The following is a 12,387-nucleotide window of genomic DNA, read 5'->3' on the forward strand; positions in this document are numbered from 1 at the left end:
TTGTCTCCTTTTTTTGAAAATCTGTGTTACGTTCGCCATCTTCCAGTCTTCCGGGACCTTATTCAGTTGAGCTGACCGGTTGAACATATTAGTGAGTGATTGAATTATTTGTTGTTTAAGCTCTTTTAATGACCGCGGGGACAAACTGTCAGGCCCCGCTGACTTGTTCGTGTCGAGTTTGTCCAAATACTTTTTCACTTCTCCGCGGGTCAGGGCCCTCAGCAATGGTTTCGATGTCCTCGACTGTGAATACGGATGCTAAGTTAGTGTTGAGGATTGTGGCCATTTGTTTACTGTTCCGAGTTACTGATCCAGTCTCGTCTGTCAGGGGACCAGTATTGGTTATATGTTTTTCGATCTGATGTATGTGAATAATTTTTTGAGTTGGTCTTGATGTTGCGCGCTATTTGTTCATCATAGTTGCGTTTATTACCTTCTAATAAGGGTGCGACAAGCTTTTAGGCTGGTGTGGTACTGTGTGCGGGCTTCGGCAGTGTCATTCTCTTTCATTAGATTATAAAAAAAAAAATTTAAGTTTACCGCCCTTTTTAATTCTCTGGACATTCACGGTGGATCTACGGCACCATTTACTCGCCTGGGTTTCGTAGGCACTGTAGCCTTCTCTACTCCCAAAAGCTTATCTTTGAAGTCGTTCCACACGTTGTTGATTGTATTGTCGGTGAGGTTAAGTTGGTCCCAGGTCGCAGGAGGAAGCAGCTCACGGGCTAGGTTGAAATTTGATTTTTTGTAGTCTGGTATCACTGACAGATTGTCTACGAGTTTGTGACATATGTTGACATTAAAACGGATTTAGTGGTGATCGCAACCATGAATTTTCTCACCATTTTCACAGTCGCGAATGAGGTCGGGTCCGCTTACTAATACCAAATCCGGCAGATTGTTTTCTCTTGTCGGTTGAGTTACAACTTGAGTGAGGAACGAATCCTTAACCATTTCTATAAGTCTGTTATTACTTATCAAGGAGGAGGAGAAAGAGGAGGAAGAAGAAGAAGAAGAAGAAGAAGAAGAAGAAGAAGAAGAAGAAAAAGAGGAACAAGAAGAAGCAGAAAATTCATAAAAAGAGCTCTACCGCCGCCTCCTCCTTATGCTTGTTTCCATGTTTCCATGTTTCCTGCTTGATTAGGGAGTGTTCATGAACTTGTGTAATGAATAATCTCAACACCAGGGAGAGGAGGAAGAGGAGGAGGAGAAATTGAAAGAAGAAACAAGAGAGAGAGAGAGAGAGAGAGAGAGAGAGAGAGAGAGAGAGAGAGAGAGAGAGAGAGAGAGAGAGAGAGAGAGAGAGAGAGAGAGAGAGAGAGAGAGAGAGAGAGAGAGAGAGAGAGAGAGAGAGAGAGAGAGAGAGAGAGAGAGAGAGATGACCTCTGTACCTGGAAGACTGTCTGTAATTGGAAGACTCATCATTAAAAACTCTGCTTTCTAATGAGGATAATCGAGCTAATGAAGATACACGTACGGTACATATGTTCGATTACTGTTGCTTCTTTTCTTTAGCGTTCTGTCCTCCTTTCATTGTTTATATTGCCTGCAGACGATTCATTCCTCATGTTTACAAGCTACGAAGACGGAAAATAAGGAAACGGAAGGGAAATAAAAATAAAAGGATGAATAGCGAGATGAAAAAGCCAAAACAAGAAGATGAGGAAGAACTTAACAGAAAAATACGAAAAATAAACAATAAAAAAAAAGAAAATATGCTTTGGAAGATAAGGAGGAGGAGAAGGAGGAAAACGAGGAGACAAAGAAGAAAATTGAGGAAGAACAAGAAAAAAAGAAAAAAAGCAGTGTTGTGGAGAGTATTGCTGTGTTGAAGTCGAGCTTAAACACCGCGGCACAGCACACACAGCCTTGCCCTCTCCACAGCCGCAGCACAGACACGCCACCCCTTTGCCCAGGCCGCTGACACTCCCGACGCAGCAGCGGCTAAATACCAAGCGACACCCTCCTTGCATTGAAATGGCCAGCGCTCTCCCCCACCTCCTCCTCCTCCTTCTCCTTCTACTTGCCCTCCTTCTCTTCCTCCACCACCTCCTCTTCCTCCTTGCCCTGCTTGCCACCCTCCTCCTCCTCCTCTTCCTCCTCCTCTTCAACCCTGCCCTTTGAACTCACTCTACCTCCTCTTCATTGCTCTCTTTGCACGCTACATTATCACTCTACCATTTCCCCTCGCGTTTCTTTCTTTCTTCTCCCATTTCTCCATCTCCTACTATTCCTCCTCCATATCCTCCTCCTCCTCCTTCTTCTCTTTCTCCTCCTCCAGCCCTCTAGTGATCTCCGACCCTCTCTCTCTTCCCCTCGCTTCCGCACACTCCACCACAGATTATAACTATTAGTCTCTTCATCTTGACAAGGCATTATCTCCTTTTTCACCTGTATTTCCTTCGCTTCCTCTTCTTCTCAATGTCTGTGTGTGTGTGTGTGTGTGTGTGTGTGTGTGTGTGTGTGTGGGTATGTATGTGGTGTGCGTGCAGGCGGGCGAGGGCAGGCCGGGGGGCACATGGCATTGTTGGGCATTCAGTTGCGTTCTCGGCGTGTCGTGGCGAGACCCTCCTCCCGTTACTCATCCCTGCCTGTTGTTGGTCTGTTTCACTTTTCCTTATGAGTTCATTGTTTCTCATCGTGTGTCTAACGGGGCTTCTTTCTCCTTTTTTTAACATTTCTATATAAGTTGTTGTTTTTGTCTTGGATAGTTAGGTTACGTGGGGTTAGGTTTACAGGAGTCGCCTTGTTTAAGCCTACTGGCCTCTTGCAGACTCTTAATTTATGTACTTATAATTTTTTGGCGCATGACGTAACTTACTCATGCATAATATATCCTATCGTTAGTGTCTAGTATCCTGTGGTCAACTCAACTCCGTCATGACGCTCGTGCCGGCCTTTATTTTCTCCATAATGCTTTTTTTTTTTTATTCGTCCTCCACTGTTGTGTACCATCATATAAGACCGCCAGAACACTAATTAAAGAACATTTCTTTGGACGCATCTTTCTCTGTCACATAGAAGTATTCCTTTGTTATTCACTTAATCATGTTTACACTTACATGTGAATTTGTTACTTTTTTTTGCCCTTGAGTTGTTTCCTCTAGTGTAAAAAAAAAATGCAATAAACTCGTTTTTCATCGGCAATTCGATTCTTCTGTCTTAGCACATGGTTATTAAAGTTTCAAAATTGGACGTCTTTACATCTTACTGTACATCGCAATGGTGCTGAAGCTATATTTTTGCATATTAGTGATGAGTTTTTCTTGGGTAAATAGTTTTCATTCCGTGTATGACATAAAATTCCGCATGTTGTCTCCAGTGCTGTACTATTACTGGCGCTGCCTCTCATAAGTCTGGCGGCCAGAGTTTGTGAGATACCCTTCAGTAGGCGGAACAAAGGGCGGTTGTCAAGTAAGCAAACACGCATCAGCCGGGCCATGCTCCGGAGTTTAGGCATGACAGAGGTAAATATACTAAGAATATCGTGGCATTGACAGGGCAGCTTACAGCTCCATTAACTCCAGTTTATGTAAAATCCCAAATTAGAACTGAAAGTTACATTAGAGTGTAAAGTTATGCCATAAATAATGCCAATGAGTGTAATTGTCGACGTGGGTGCGTGTTTTTCCGGTAATTTTATATGCTACGACGTTGATGAATGCATCCCAGTGTGTTACGGAATGGCCAGTATGTGTTCTCTGCCGCATTCAGGTCAGGCCGGACATGCTTGAGTACCAGGCATTCCACCGACGTGCCTGAGGCGTGTGTTGACAAGGAGCGGCGGCGGCCACGGGTCAGGGCGGCGGGATACAGGGCGGCCGTGGCCTTGGACTTGATGGGCGCCGTGTGGCCGTCTCAATGATGTAATTTTAGGGCAGGGTGGCTATGGAGATGCCTTGGCGTTTCTCTTGCCAGTCCGTCTGGAAAACAATTTCAGCTTAGGCATTTATGTAGAATTTGATTGTTCCAAAAACAGTTTCTGTGAAGAGAGCTAGAACGTTTTAGTTTTATACCAAAACATTGTTATTCTTAAGCATTGTTATATACCACTCAATTAAAAGTACTATATTTGTGTGTGTGTGTGTGTGTGTGTGTGTGTGTGTGTGTGTGTGTGTGTGTGTGTGTGTGTGTGTGTGTGTGTGTGTGTGTGTGTGTGTGTGTGTGTGTGTGTGTGTGTGTGTTTAACTTACTCACGGTCTGATCACGTGATGGACTCTTGAAGACCAATCGATACCCTCCCAGAGAGCTTTAATCTCATTTAACTGACCTTTGAGTATACGTGGGACCTCGCCTACCAGTCCCTTCATCTCCCTTCCTCCGGAGGGGACAGCAGCCAATCCTTGTCAGCAGAAGCAGCTTTCGACCTGAGAAAGGCTCGAACCTCGATATACTGTGATGGCAGACTGAGAATTTAACCACAACACCAAGGGAGCCGTTTTTTTTTTTTTTTGTGTGTGTGTGTGTGCGTGTGTAACTGCGGGCATGTGCGTGCGTGCGTGTGGGTGTTATCATCATATCACAAGAGGTACGCGAGAGACCACTTAGCAGGTAACGCCTCTCGTCATGATTGCTTCGTAACCGTTATCAGCAGCAATTATGAGCTAATTACTCGTCGTCCAGCCCCGGCGTAGAGATACCACCGCCTGTGCCCATGACCGACTGCGCCCCCGACAGGCCTACTGGAAACAATTTGTCCAGGTATTAGGTGGTCACAGCGGGGCGCCTCAGCTGTGAGATATTATGGGCCTCGCCCCTCCCTGGCACCCCAACACATGTATGGGGCAGGTGACGCGCCCCGCCCCTGCCTCAGGAGTCCAGACAAGCAGTGTTAATTGTTACGTACTGCGACCGCTTTTTATTTCACGTGTCATCTTCCTGACCAATTTGAAAGCCTCCCAACAATGCCAGGAGCTGTGTGCTTCCCGCCATTTGGTGTTTAGTTGTCTGTACGTAGAAGTAACGATCTGATGCGTATAGTCTGTCGCTACGCAGTCCTGGGGCGTCGTGTGCGCTCAGTGGAGTCTTGCAGTGGGATATGTTTGCCAATTTGTACGCACCAGACCAATTAGCTCTCATAAGAGAAGACACTACACTGGAAAGTTGAAAATTTTTATTAAGTATAATAATGAAATAATATTAAAACGAAATATGTAAACTTTATCAGGACTATATCAATGTTCCTATGCATTGGTTAAAATCACAACAGTAACATCGGTTTCTGATATGACCTACGTGGAAGGAGGCGGACGATAATAAAGCGTATAGGTGGAAAACTGCCTCCACACCAAGGCTCCGTGGTTTGCTAGGCCCTTTTTTTCTGCCCAGGCGATGCGATGATGGCTTGAAATAAGTTAAGGAATTTGTAGCTTCAGGCAGCGGAGGGCGTCCGTACCCCTGGCTTCCTAGACGTGTGCCTACCTGGAAATGTACGGAAAACATTTTACCTGAGCATGCCTTTCCTGAAGCCCTAGCGTGGCATAACAAGGACTAGATTTCTTGGATAACAGTGGTTTCATGTTTATTTATTATTTTTTTTTTTACGCGATCGCTACGGCTTCTCGACCATCACTCTCACTTCACCACCTTCCACCGATCCATCCATCCCTCCACCAACAACCTCCACCCTACGTTTATTTACATCTTCCACTATCAGTCTCTCCCTTCTTCCATCCCTTCGCCAACGTCTACCCGTCCACAGCATCCACTTCCTCCCACTAATAAATTCCACCCATCGTCCACCCAAAGCTCCACCCTCCCTCCGACACCAACTCTCGCCCTACCCCGCCGACCACTAACCCCCCCCTCCCTCCCCTGAACCCGCCCTGCCCCTTATGCCAGGCCATCCGGGTCGGAGAACAAACAAACGAGGCGCCCTGTGACTAGGATTGCCCAAAATAGGAGAAAAGAAATTCATTAAAAATTCATGGAGGATCGCGAAGAATGAGTTTTGTGGTAGTACACGATGATAGGATGCTCTCTCTCTCTCTCTCTCTCTCTCTCTCTCTCTCTCTCTCTCTCTCTCTCTCTCTCTCTCTCTCTCTCTCTCTCTCTCTCTCTCGACAGTAAGTTACTAAGTTAAAGATACACTGATACTTTTATTCATTTAGTCTTAAGATGCACTGACGAGCTGACAATCTCCTATCCCTGCGATGCGCGGCTCACGTCACACCCGGGAGGCTGAAGACAACACCCAGCAAGAGTATTTACACTTCTCGTACATATCATTATGCTCTGAAGTTGATTTTCACCGCCGCGAGTGCACGTATTCCGGGATTAATTCACACATCTCGGTACAGATCAGGCATAAATGGCTACATAGAAGTAAGGTATATTTGGGGACATATCCGTCGCATTGGTCCTTGAGCCTGTAGTGGCTACGAACCCATCACCGCGGGACACGAGCCAGCGTGACATCCGAGGTATCTCAGTTTGGCTTCCCCAGGTTTCCCCAGGTGCCCATTGATCAACCATCCCGAAAGGTGGAATGAACAGCTGGGTGAGTTGCACGCCGACCGGCCACGGCAGGATTCGAAACTTGATAATTCCTGTATCCCTTTTTCCTGCATCTTAATCTTACCTGGAACTGTAAGTTATTTTGTTACTTTTTTGCAATCGTTGGGCTTTAAAGTCAAGATTCTGGCTATGCAGCAGGTTTCAATTCACCTTACTTTTCTTTGTAAATTCGACAGCAAATCACTTAAAAATAGAGCCATTTTAATGGGAAAACACTTTACAACACTGCCAAAAGTATGTCATTACTGGTGTCAAAAATATCAAGTGGCATAAACTACTGTTAAAGAAACGCGGAATGTAGATATCAGTTTCAAGGTTGGACAGGAAGTGTTTACAATCACTGGCGGTGAGCTGCCCTGCACGGCGACGAGTGACATCACGCGTACGAATTGGCTCACTGAAAATATCAAGGCTAGTTAGGAGGGACGCTGTTCAGTGAGCTAACAAGTGTGTCACACGAGGCACGTTCTGTGAGTATTCGGCTGGAATTACTTAAAACTACGTGAGAAATGAACTAGAAGGATTGTAAAGAGTGAGGGCTGACGCAGCGCATCCAAGGCGTCGCCCTACCACTCTGCTATACTTGATGGCGGCCATTTATTTATGGAAATAGTAATTTAGGTAATGCAGTGTTTTCAGAAGCATTGTGATGACATTAATATTAGGGAACAAAAGTATTGTAGGAACTCGGCCCCAGAAAGCAATACAAAACACGAGTACACCGCCGCTAGCAGACAGCTGAGGTGGCGCGTTTACACTTGACCGACTCCTCTGTTATGCTAATCGTGGCGGAGATTCCCTCCTCCCTCGGCGATACACGCAGGGATGGCGCAACAACCCCGGCAATCAAAGAGCTCCACGGCCGCTAAGTATAGGGCAAACTTCCTGGTCATTAAGTCCAACCTACACTCGCCGGCAGCCTCGGGGCGGTCATCTGTCCGGCATCCTAGTACCCATGATTGGGCACCGCAGCCTCTCCATGCGACCCCAGTGAGCCTGGGCCACCCCGGGCCCTGGAGAGGAAAGACTGGCACACGTAGCTTTGTAGACCTTTAAAGCTGAGATATTTTTTTAAAGAAAACAATAGTGTTTACTATTTTTCTCGAGAAGCAGCACAAATAGTATGCAGTGTAGTCCATCCCTTACTTTTGAACAGGCTAAAGAATGAAACCGACTTAGTTATGCAACGTGCGTGTATGATGTATCCCTCAATCTTCGCCATAATGGTGAGTTGCTACGTGCTCGACGTCGATATTCCGAAACAGGCAATGTGGAGGTTGGGATGATGGTAGCAATGCCAGACGATGACGAGTAATGTCAGTGTCTGCATACTCGTTTTTGTCATGGGTGTATCGGGACGCAAGGCTGGTCTGGGGAAGTACATGGTAGCCCATACATGGTTTGAAAAGGTTCGGACAATGACATAGTGCGTAAGTTCGTGTGTGGTGGCGCTTCACATCATGATGCATTGCAGGTCGTCCCTACACTAACGTATACTTAATCTGCCTCCCCCTCACCCCATCTTTCCTTTCCCCCAGGACGGTGTCGTCAGCGGGGGTCCTGGGCGCCCACCTGCTGTGCTCGCGGGTGCCCGGCCTCACGCCCCGCCAGAGCCGCATCTGTACGCGGGCGCCTGACGCCATGGTGGCCATCAGTGAAGGTGCGAGGGCGGGCCTGCGAGAGTGCCAGCGGCAGTTCCAGCATCATCGGTGGAGCTGTTCCCTGGCGTCTACCAGCAGCAGCGCGTTCGGCCACATCGTTCTTGTGGGTCAGTTAATAATGGCTGGCGAGGTTTCATCCATGCTTTTCTAAACTACACATTTCAGACATTGATTGATATTATGCAGCTTGTATGGCACTTACTAACACAAAGATGGAAGCGAGCACCGTGACAGTAACACCCTCGTTCTCACTCGTCAGGATGTTACTTGTACTTCTGTCGCTCAGGATCATATGTAATAATCATAATATAAGAGTAAGGCGATATAGTCATTCATGTTTCTGGGCTTCTAAAACTCCAGATGAACCTCTTAAAGTAGCCCGAGCTGCACGTACTGCATTGCATCCCTGACCATTAAGCTGTCGTGGAGGGGAAGGTATGTATATACCTTTCTCCGCACTTGAGCATGGGATTAACCCTTGCGACATATCAGCAATACATATCAGCGCTCCCAGAGGCTCTCAGCGACCGTGTCCCCATTATTCTCCCGCCGCCGGGCAAGGGTGAGCACACAGCGCCCCACAAGGGTTGCTTCGTCCCCTCAACACGTCTCTTTCACTGCTCCCTGCCTGAGCCCCTGTTCCCCCTACTTATCTCCTTCTCTGCCCTCAGCTCTATTTGTTTACGTAATAGCATGTAATCCTCGTTTTGTACCGATTGTCATTTTTGTTCTCTAAAACCCAATTCAAAGGTCCATTAGCCTGGTAAGATCCCCCCGGGACATGGTCAGCTTGCCATATTTCTTCACCGAACAACACTCTTCTCGTAAACCTTCCTACAAGATGAGCAGGTTTGTTATGAGTGTTTACCAACTACGTGTCCGTGTTCATGTAACTTTCAACTTGCTCAAAACTCCTCTCGAAGATGGTCTGCAGACCGATTTACTGCGTGACATGTTCACTATTCAGGGACTGGCCTGCACCCCCTCGTTGTGAAAGCGTTGTGGACAGTCAATGAAGAAAGTCTTTTGTGCCACCAGTCTTAACAATCAGTTACGGTACATTCTCCTGGATGATCCTTTTCTAACGGAGGAAATCTGGCACAAAAGCCACCAGTGAGGCTCGCTGCCCGCGGACATTATCTTACAAAAACCAAGGGGAGTGAGTTGAGCAGGGCAGGATGGGGCCCCGGACTGAACCAGATCATTTGTCGCATCACGAAGCCTGTATGGCCGGGGACAAGAAAACACCCGCCCTGCCATCCGCCCGGTGGGGTAGTTTGTGCTGGGGGCGCAGCTCCTCTTTCAGTGGCAGATGCACATTAACTGAACACATTATTTATGAACGCTAGAGTTCATGTATGTTTTCACATTATCAGACAACTTTTACAGCATTCGTAAGATGCAAAATATATAAATGCTGGGTCTTTCTGAGTTCACTCTCGACTTCCGCCAGCGCTGGCCACACCCATCTCTGAGGGGAGGGGAGGGAGCCAGTGTGTGGTCAGCGTGGCCATCATTGCACCGAAAGTAAAATTTATTAGTAATAAATGTCATGCCTTGAAGGAGCTAGTTGGGTGAGCATCAAAAGTGGCCGCCCGTCAGTCATGCTGTAGGCCGCCTCCTCCCCCTCCCCAGCAAGCCCAGTCACCCCCTTAATGGCCGGCCTCAGCCCCACCAGCCACGCGTCCCCTACAATTTTGTATATAAATCACTCGTAGCGCTGGTGCCAGAACCGGTTGGGTTTCTTTATCTGTGTGCCCGTTTTCTGGCGTTGTAACGGCCCATCAGCAAGTATCCGCATGAAATCTGTGACGAGAATACCTCACATGACTTCTGTGATTCTGCGACGCCATACATGCCTGACATAAAGTGCAGGCAGCAAACTGTGGGTCATTTTCGGCATATAATCTCGTGGAGGCAAGACGTTAAACATAACGCCACAGAACTCTTCAGTGCTGCTGCTCCCGCCATCAACCCTCGGGACATCCCCATCGAGGGGCCGCCCGGTGATTATGACGAAAAAGGCAAACACACGCAGACAGGCCGCCCTTGAATGTGGCATTGCTGGGTTATTGCCGCACCGGTGGCCTGGGGCAGCAGTCCTTCACCCACTTCTTCCGAACGCCGCATTACACGCAAAGAATGTCTTGGAATCAAATAATTGTCTTGATGTTAATTAGTTTTTTTCAGGAATTCATAAATAAGTAACAGCGAACATGATCTGATTTGTCGTAACTCAGTTGTGTTGGTCTACGGAAAAGAATATACAATGACTTCTTGGTGTGGTTACCTGGATGGCTGAAGGCTTCCTTGACATTTTTTTCTCAACAAAGGAAAGTTCCTAGTGTGCTAATCTCTTGTGAATTATGACAGCTATGCCTCTAAAAAACAAAAATATTAATGGATGTCAGGTTAGTTATTGACATATAGGAACAGTTCAGTGCGGTGAGCGATGGTGCACCTCTGAAGGCCCTCACCTGTTCTCCCTCACCAATCCTCTCACTGGTATCCACAGGGAGCCGCGAGGCCGCCTACACGTACGCGGTGACCAGCGCGGGAGTCACCCACAGCGTCACGACCGCCTGCTCCCGTGGCAACATCTCCACCTTTGGCTGTGACGACCGCAGGCGAGGGCGGTACAGTTCTTCCGGGTGGAAATGGGGCGGCTGCAGCGCCGACATTAGGTGAGAGGTGCATGTTAAGAATGTCCTGTTTGAACTCTTCATTCTCCTGGACATATATATCACAGACTTACTGTCAATGCATGCCCCAATACAACATATATGAAAGATGATAAACGCGGGGCATTCAGAATGAAGCAAGCTTACGTGTGCATGTACACCAAACAGCGTACTTTCATACACAGGACACCCAAATACTGATATACCATGCCATGTGTGTTTGCCTGATGTTTTCTTCAAAATGGTGTTTTCTATGCCCTCTCTGGCCTCAATCCTCAGAAGGCTTATGGACCTGATGGAGTGCCTCCTATTGTCCTTAAAAACTGTGCCTCCGTGCTGTCACCCTGCCTGGTCAAACTCTTTCGCCTCTGCCTGTCAACATCTACCTTTCCTTCTTGCTGGAAGTATGCCTTCATACAGCCTGTACCTAAGAAGGGTGACCGCTCCAATCCCTCAAACTACCGTCCTATTGCTTTACTTTCTTGTCTATCTAAAGCTTTTGAATCAATCCTTAACCGGAAGATTCAAAAGCGCCTTTCCACTTATGTCCTTCTATCTGATCTCCAGTATGGGTTCCGCAAGGGCGTTCTACTGGTGATCTCCTAGTTAACTGACTCTTGGTCATCCTCTCTTAGCCGTTTCGGTGAAACTTTTGCTATTGCGCTGGACATATCAAAAGCTTTTGATAGGGTCTGGCACAAATCTTTGCTTTCTAAACTACCCTCCTACGGTTTCTATCCTTCTCTCTGTACCTTTATCTCCAGTTTCCTTTCTGACCGTTCTATTTCTGCCGTGGTAGACGGTCACTGTTCTTCCCCTAAATCTATTAACAGTGGTGTCCCACAGGGTTCTGTCCTATCTCCCACTCTTTTTCTGTTGTTCATTGATGATCTTCTTTCCAAAACGAACTGTCCTATCCATTCCTACGCCGATGATTCCACTCTGCATTATTCAACTTCTTTTAATAGAAGACCCACCCTTCAGGAACTTAACGACTCAAGGCTGGAGGCTGCAGAACGCTTAGCCTCAGACTTTACTATTATTTCCGATTGGGGCAAGAAGAACCTGGTGTCCTTCAACGCCTCAAAAACACAGTTTCTCCACCTATCCACTCGACACAATCCTCCAAACAACTATCCCCTATTCTTTGACAACACCCAGCTATCACCTTCCTCAACACTAAACATCCTCGGTCTATCCTTAACTCAAAATCTCAACTGGAAACTTCATATCTCATCTCTTACTAAATCAGCTTCCTCGAGGCTGGGCGTTCTGTACCGTCTCCGCCAGTTCTTCTCCCCTGCACAGTTGCTGTCCATATACAGGGGCCTTGTCCGCCCTCGTATGGAGTATGCATCTCATGTGTGGGGGGGCTCCACTCACACAGCTCTTCTGGACAGAGTGGAGGCTAAGGCTCTTCGTCTCATCAGCTCTCCTCCTCATACTGATAGTCTTCTACCTCTTAAATTCCGCCGCAATGTTGCCTCTCTTTCTATCTTCTATCGATATTTCCACGCTGACTGCTCTTC

General features: G+C 47.2%; 1 protein-coding gene across 1 annotated transcript in view; it reads left to right on the top strand.

Annotated features, from left to right (window-relative positions):
- Positions 1-12,387, top strand: part of LOC126992358 (protein Wnt-7b-like) — a 34,826-nt gene that overhangs the window by 17,524 nt on the left and 4,915 nt on the right. Inside the window, exons 2-3 of the mRNA XM_050851065.1 lie at positions 7,990-8,284; positions 10,693-10,861. Coding sequence (XP_050707022.1) covers positions 7,990-8,284; positions 10,693-10,861 — 464 coding nt within the window. The remainder of the gene's footprint in view (positions 1-7,989; positions 8,285-10,692; positions 10,862-12,387) is intronic.

The sequence above is a fragment of the Eriocheir sinensis genome, unplaced genomic scaffold (genome assembly GCF_024679095.1).
Source record: "Eriocheir sinensis breed Jianghai 21 unplaced genomic scaffold, ASM2467909v1 Scaffold45, whole genome shotgun sequence".
Taxonomy (NCBI): domain Eukaryota; kingdom Metazoa; phylum Arthropoda; class Malacostraca; order Decapoda; family Varunidae; genus Eriocheir; species Eriocheir sinensis.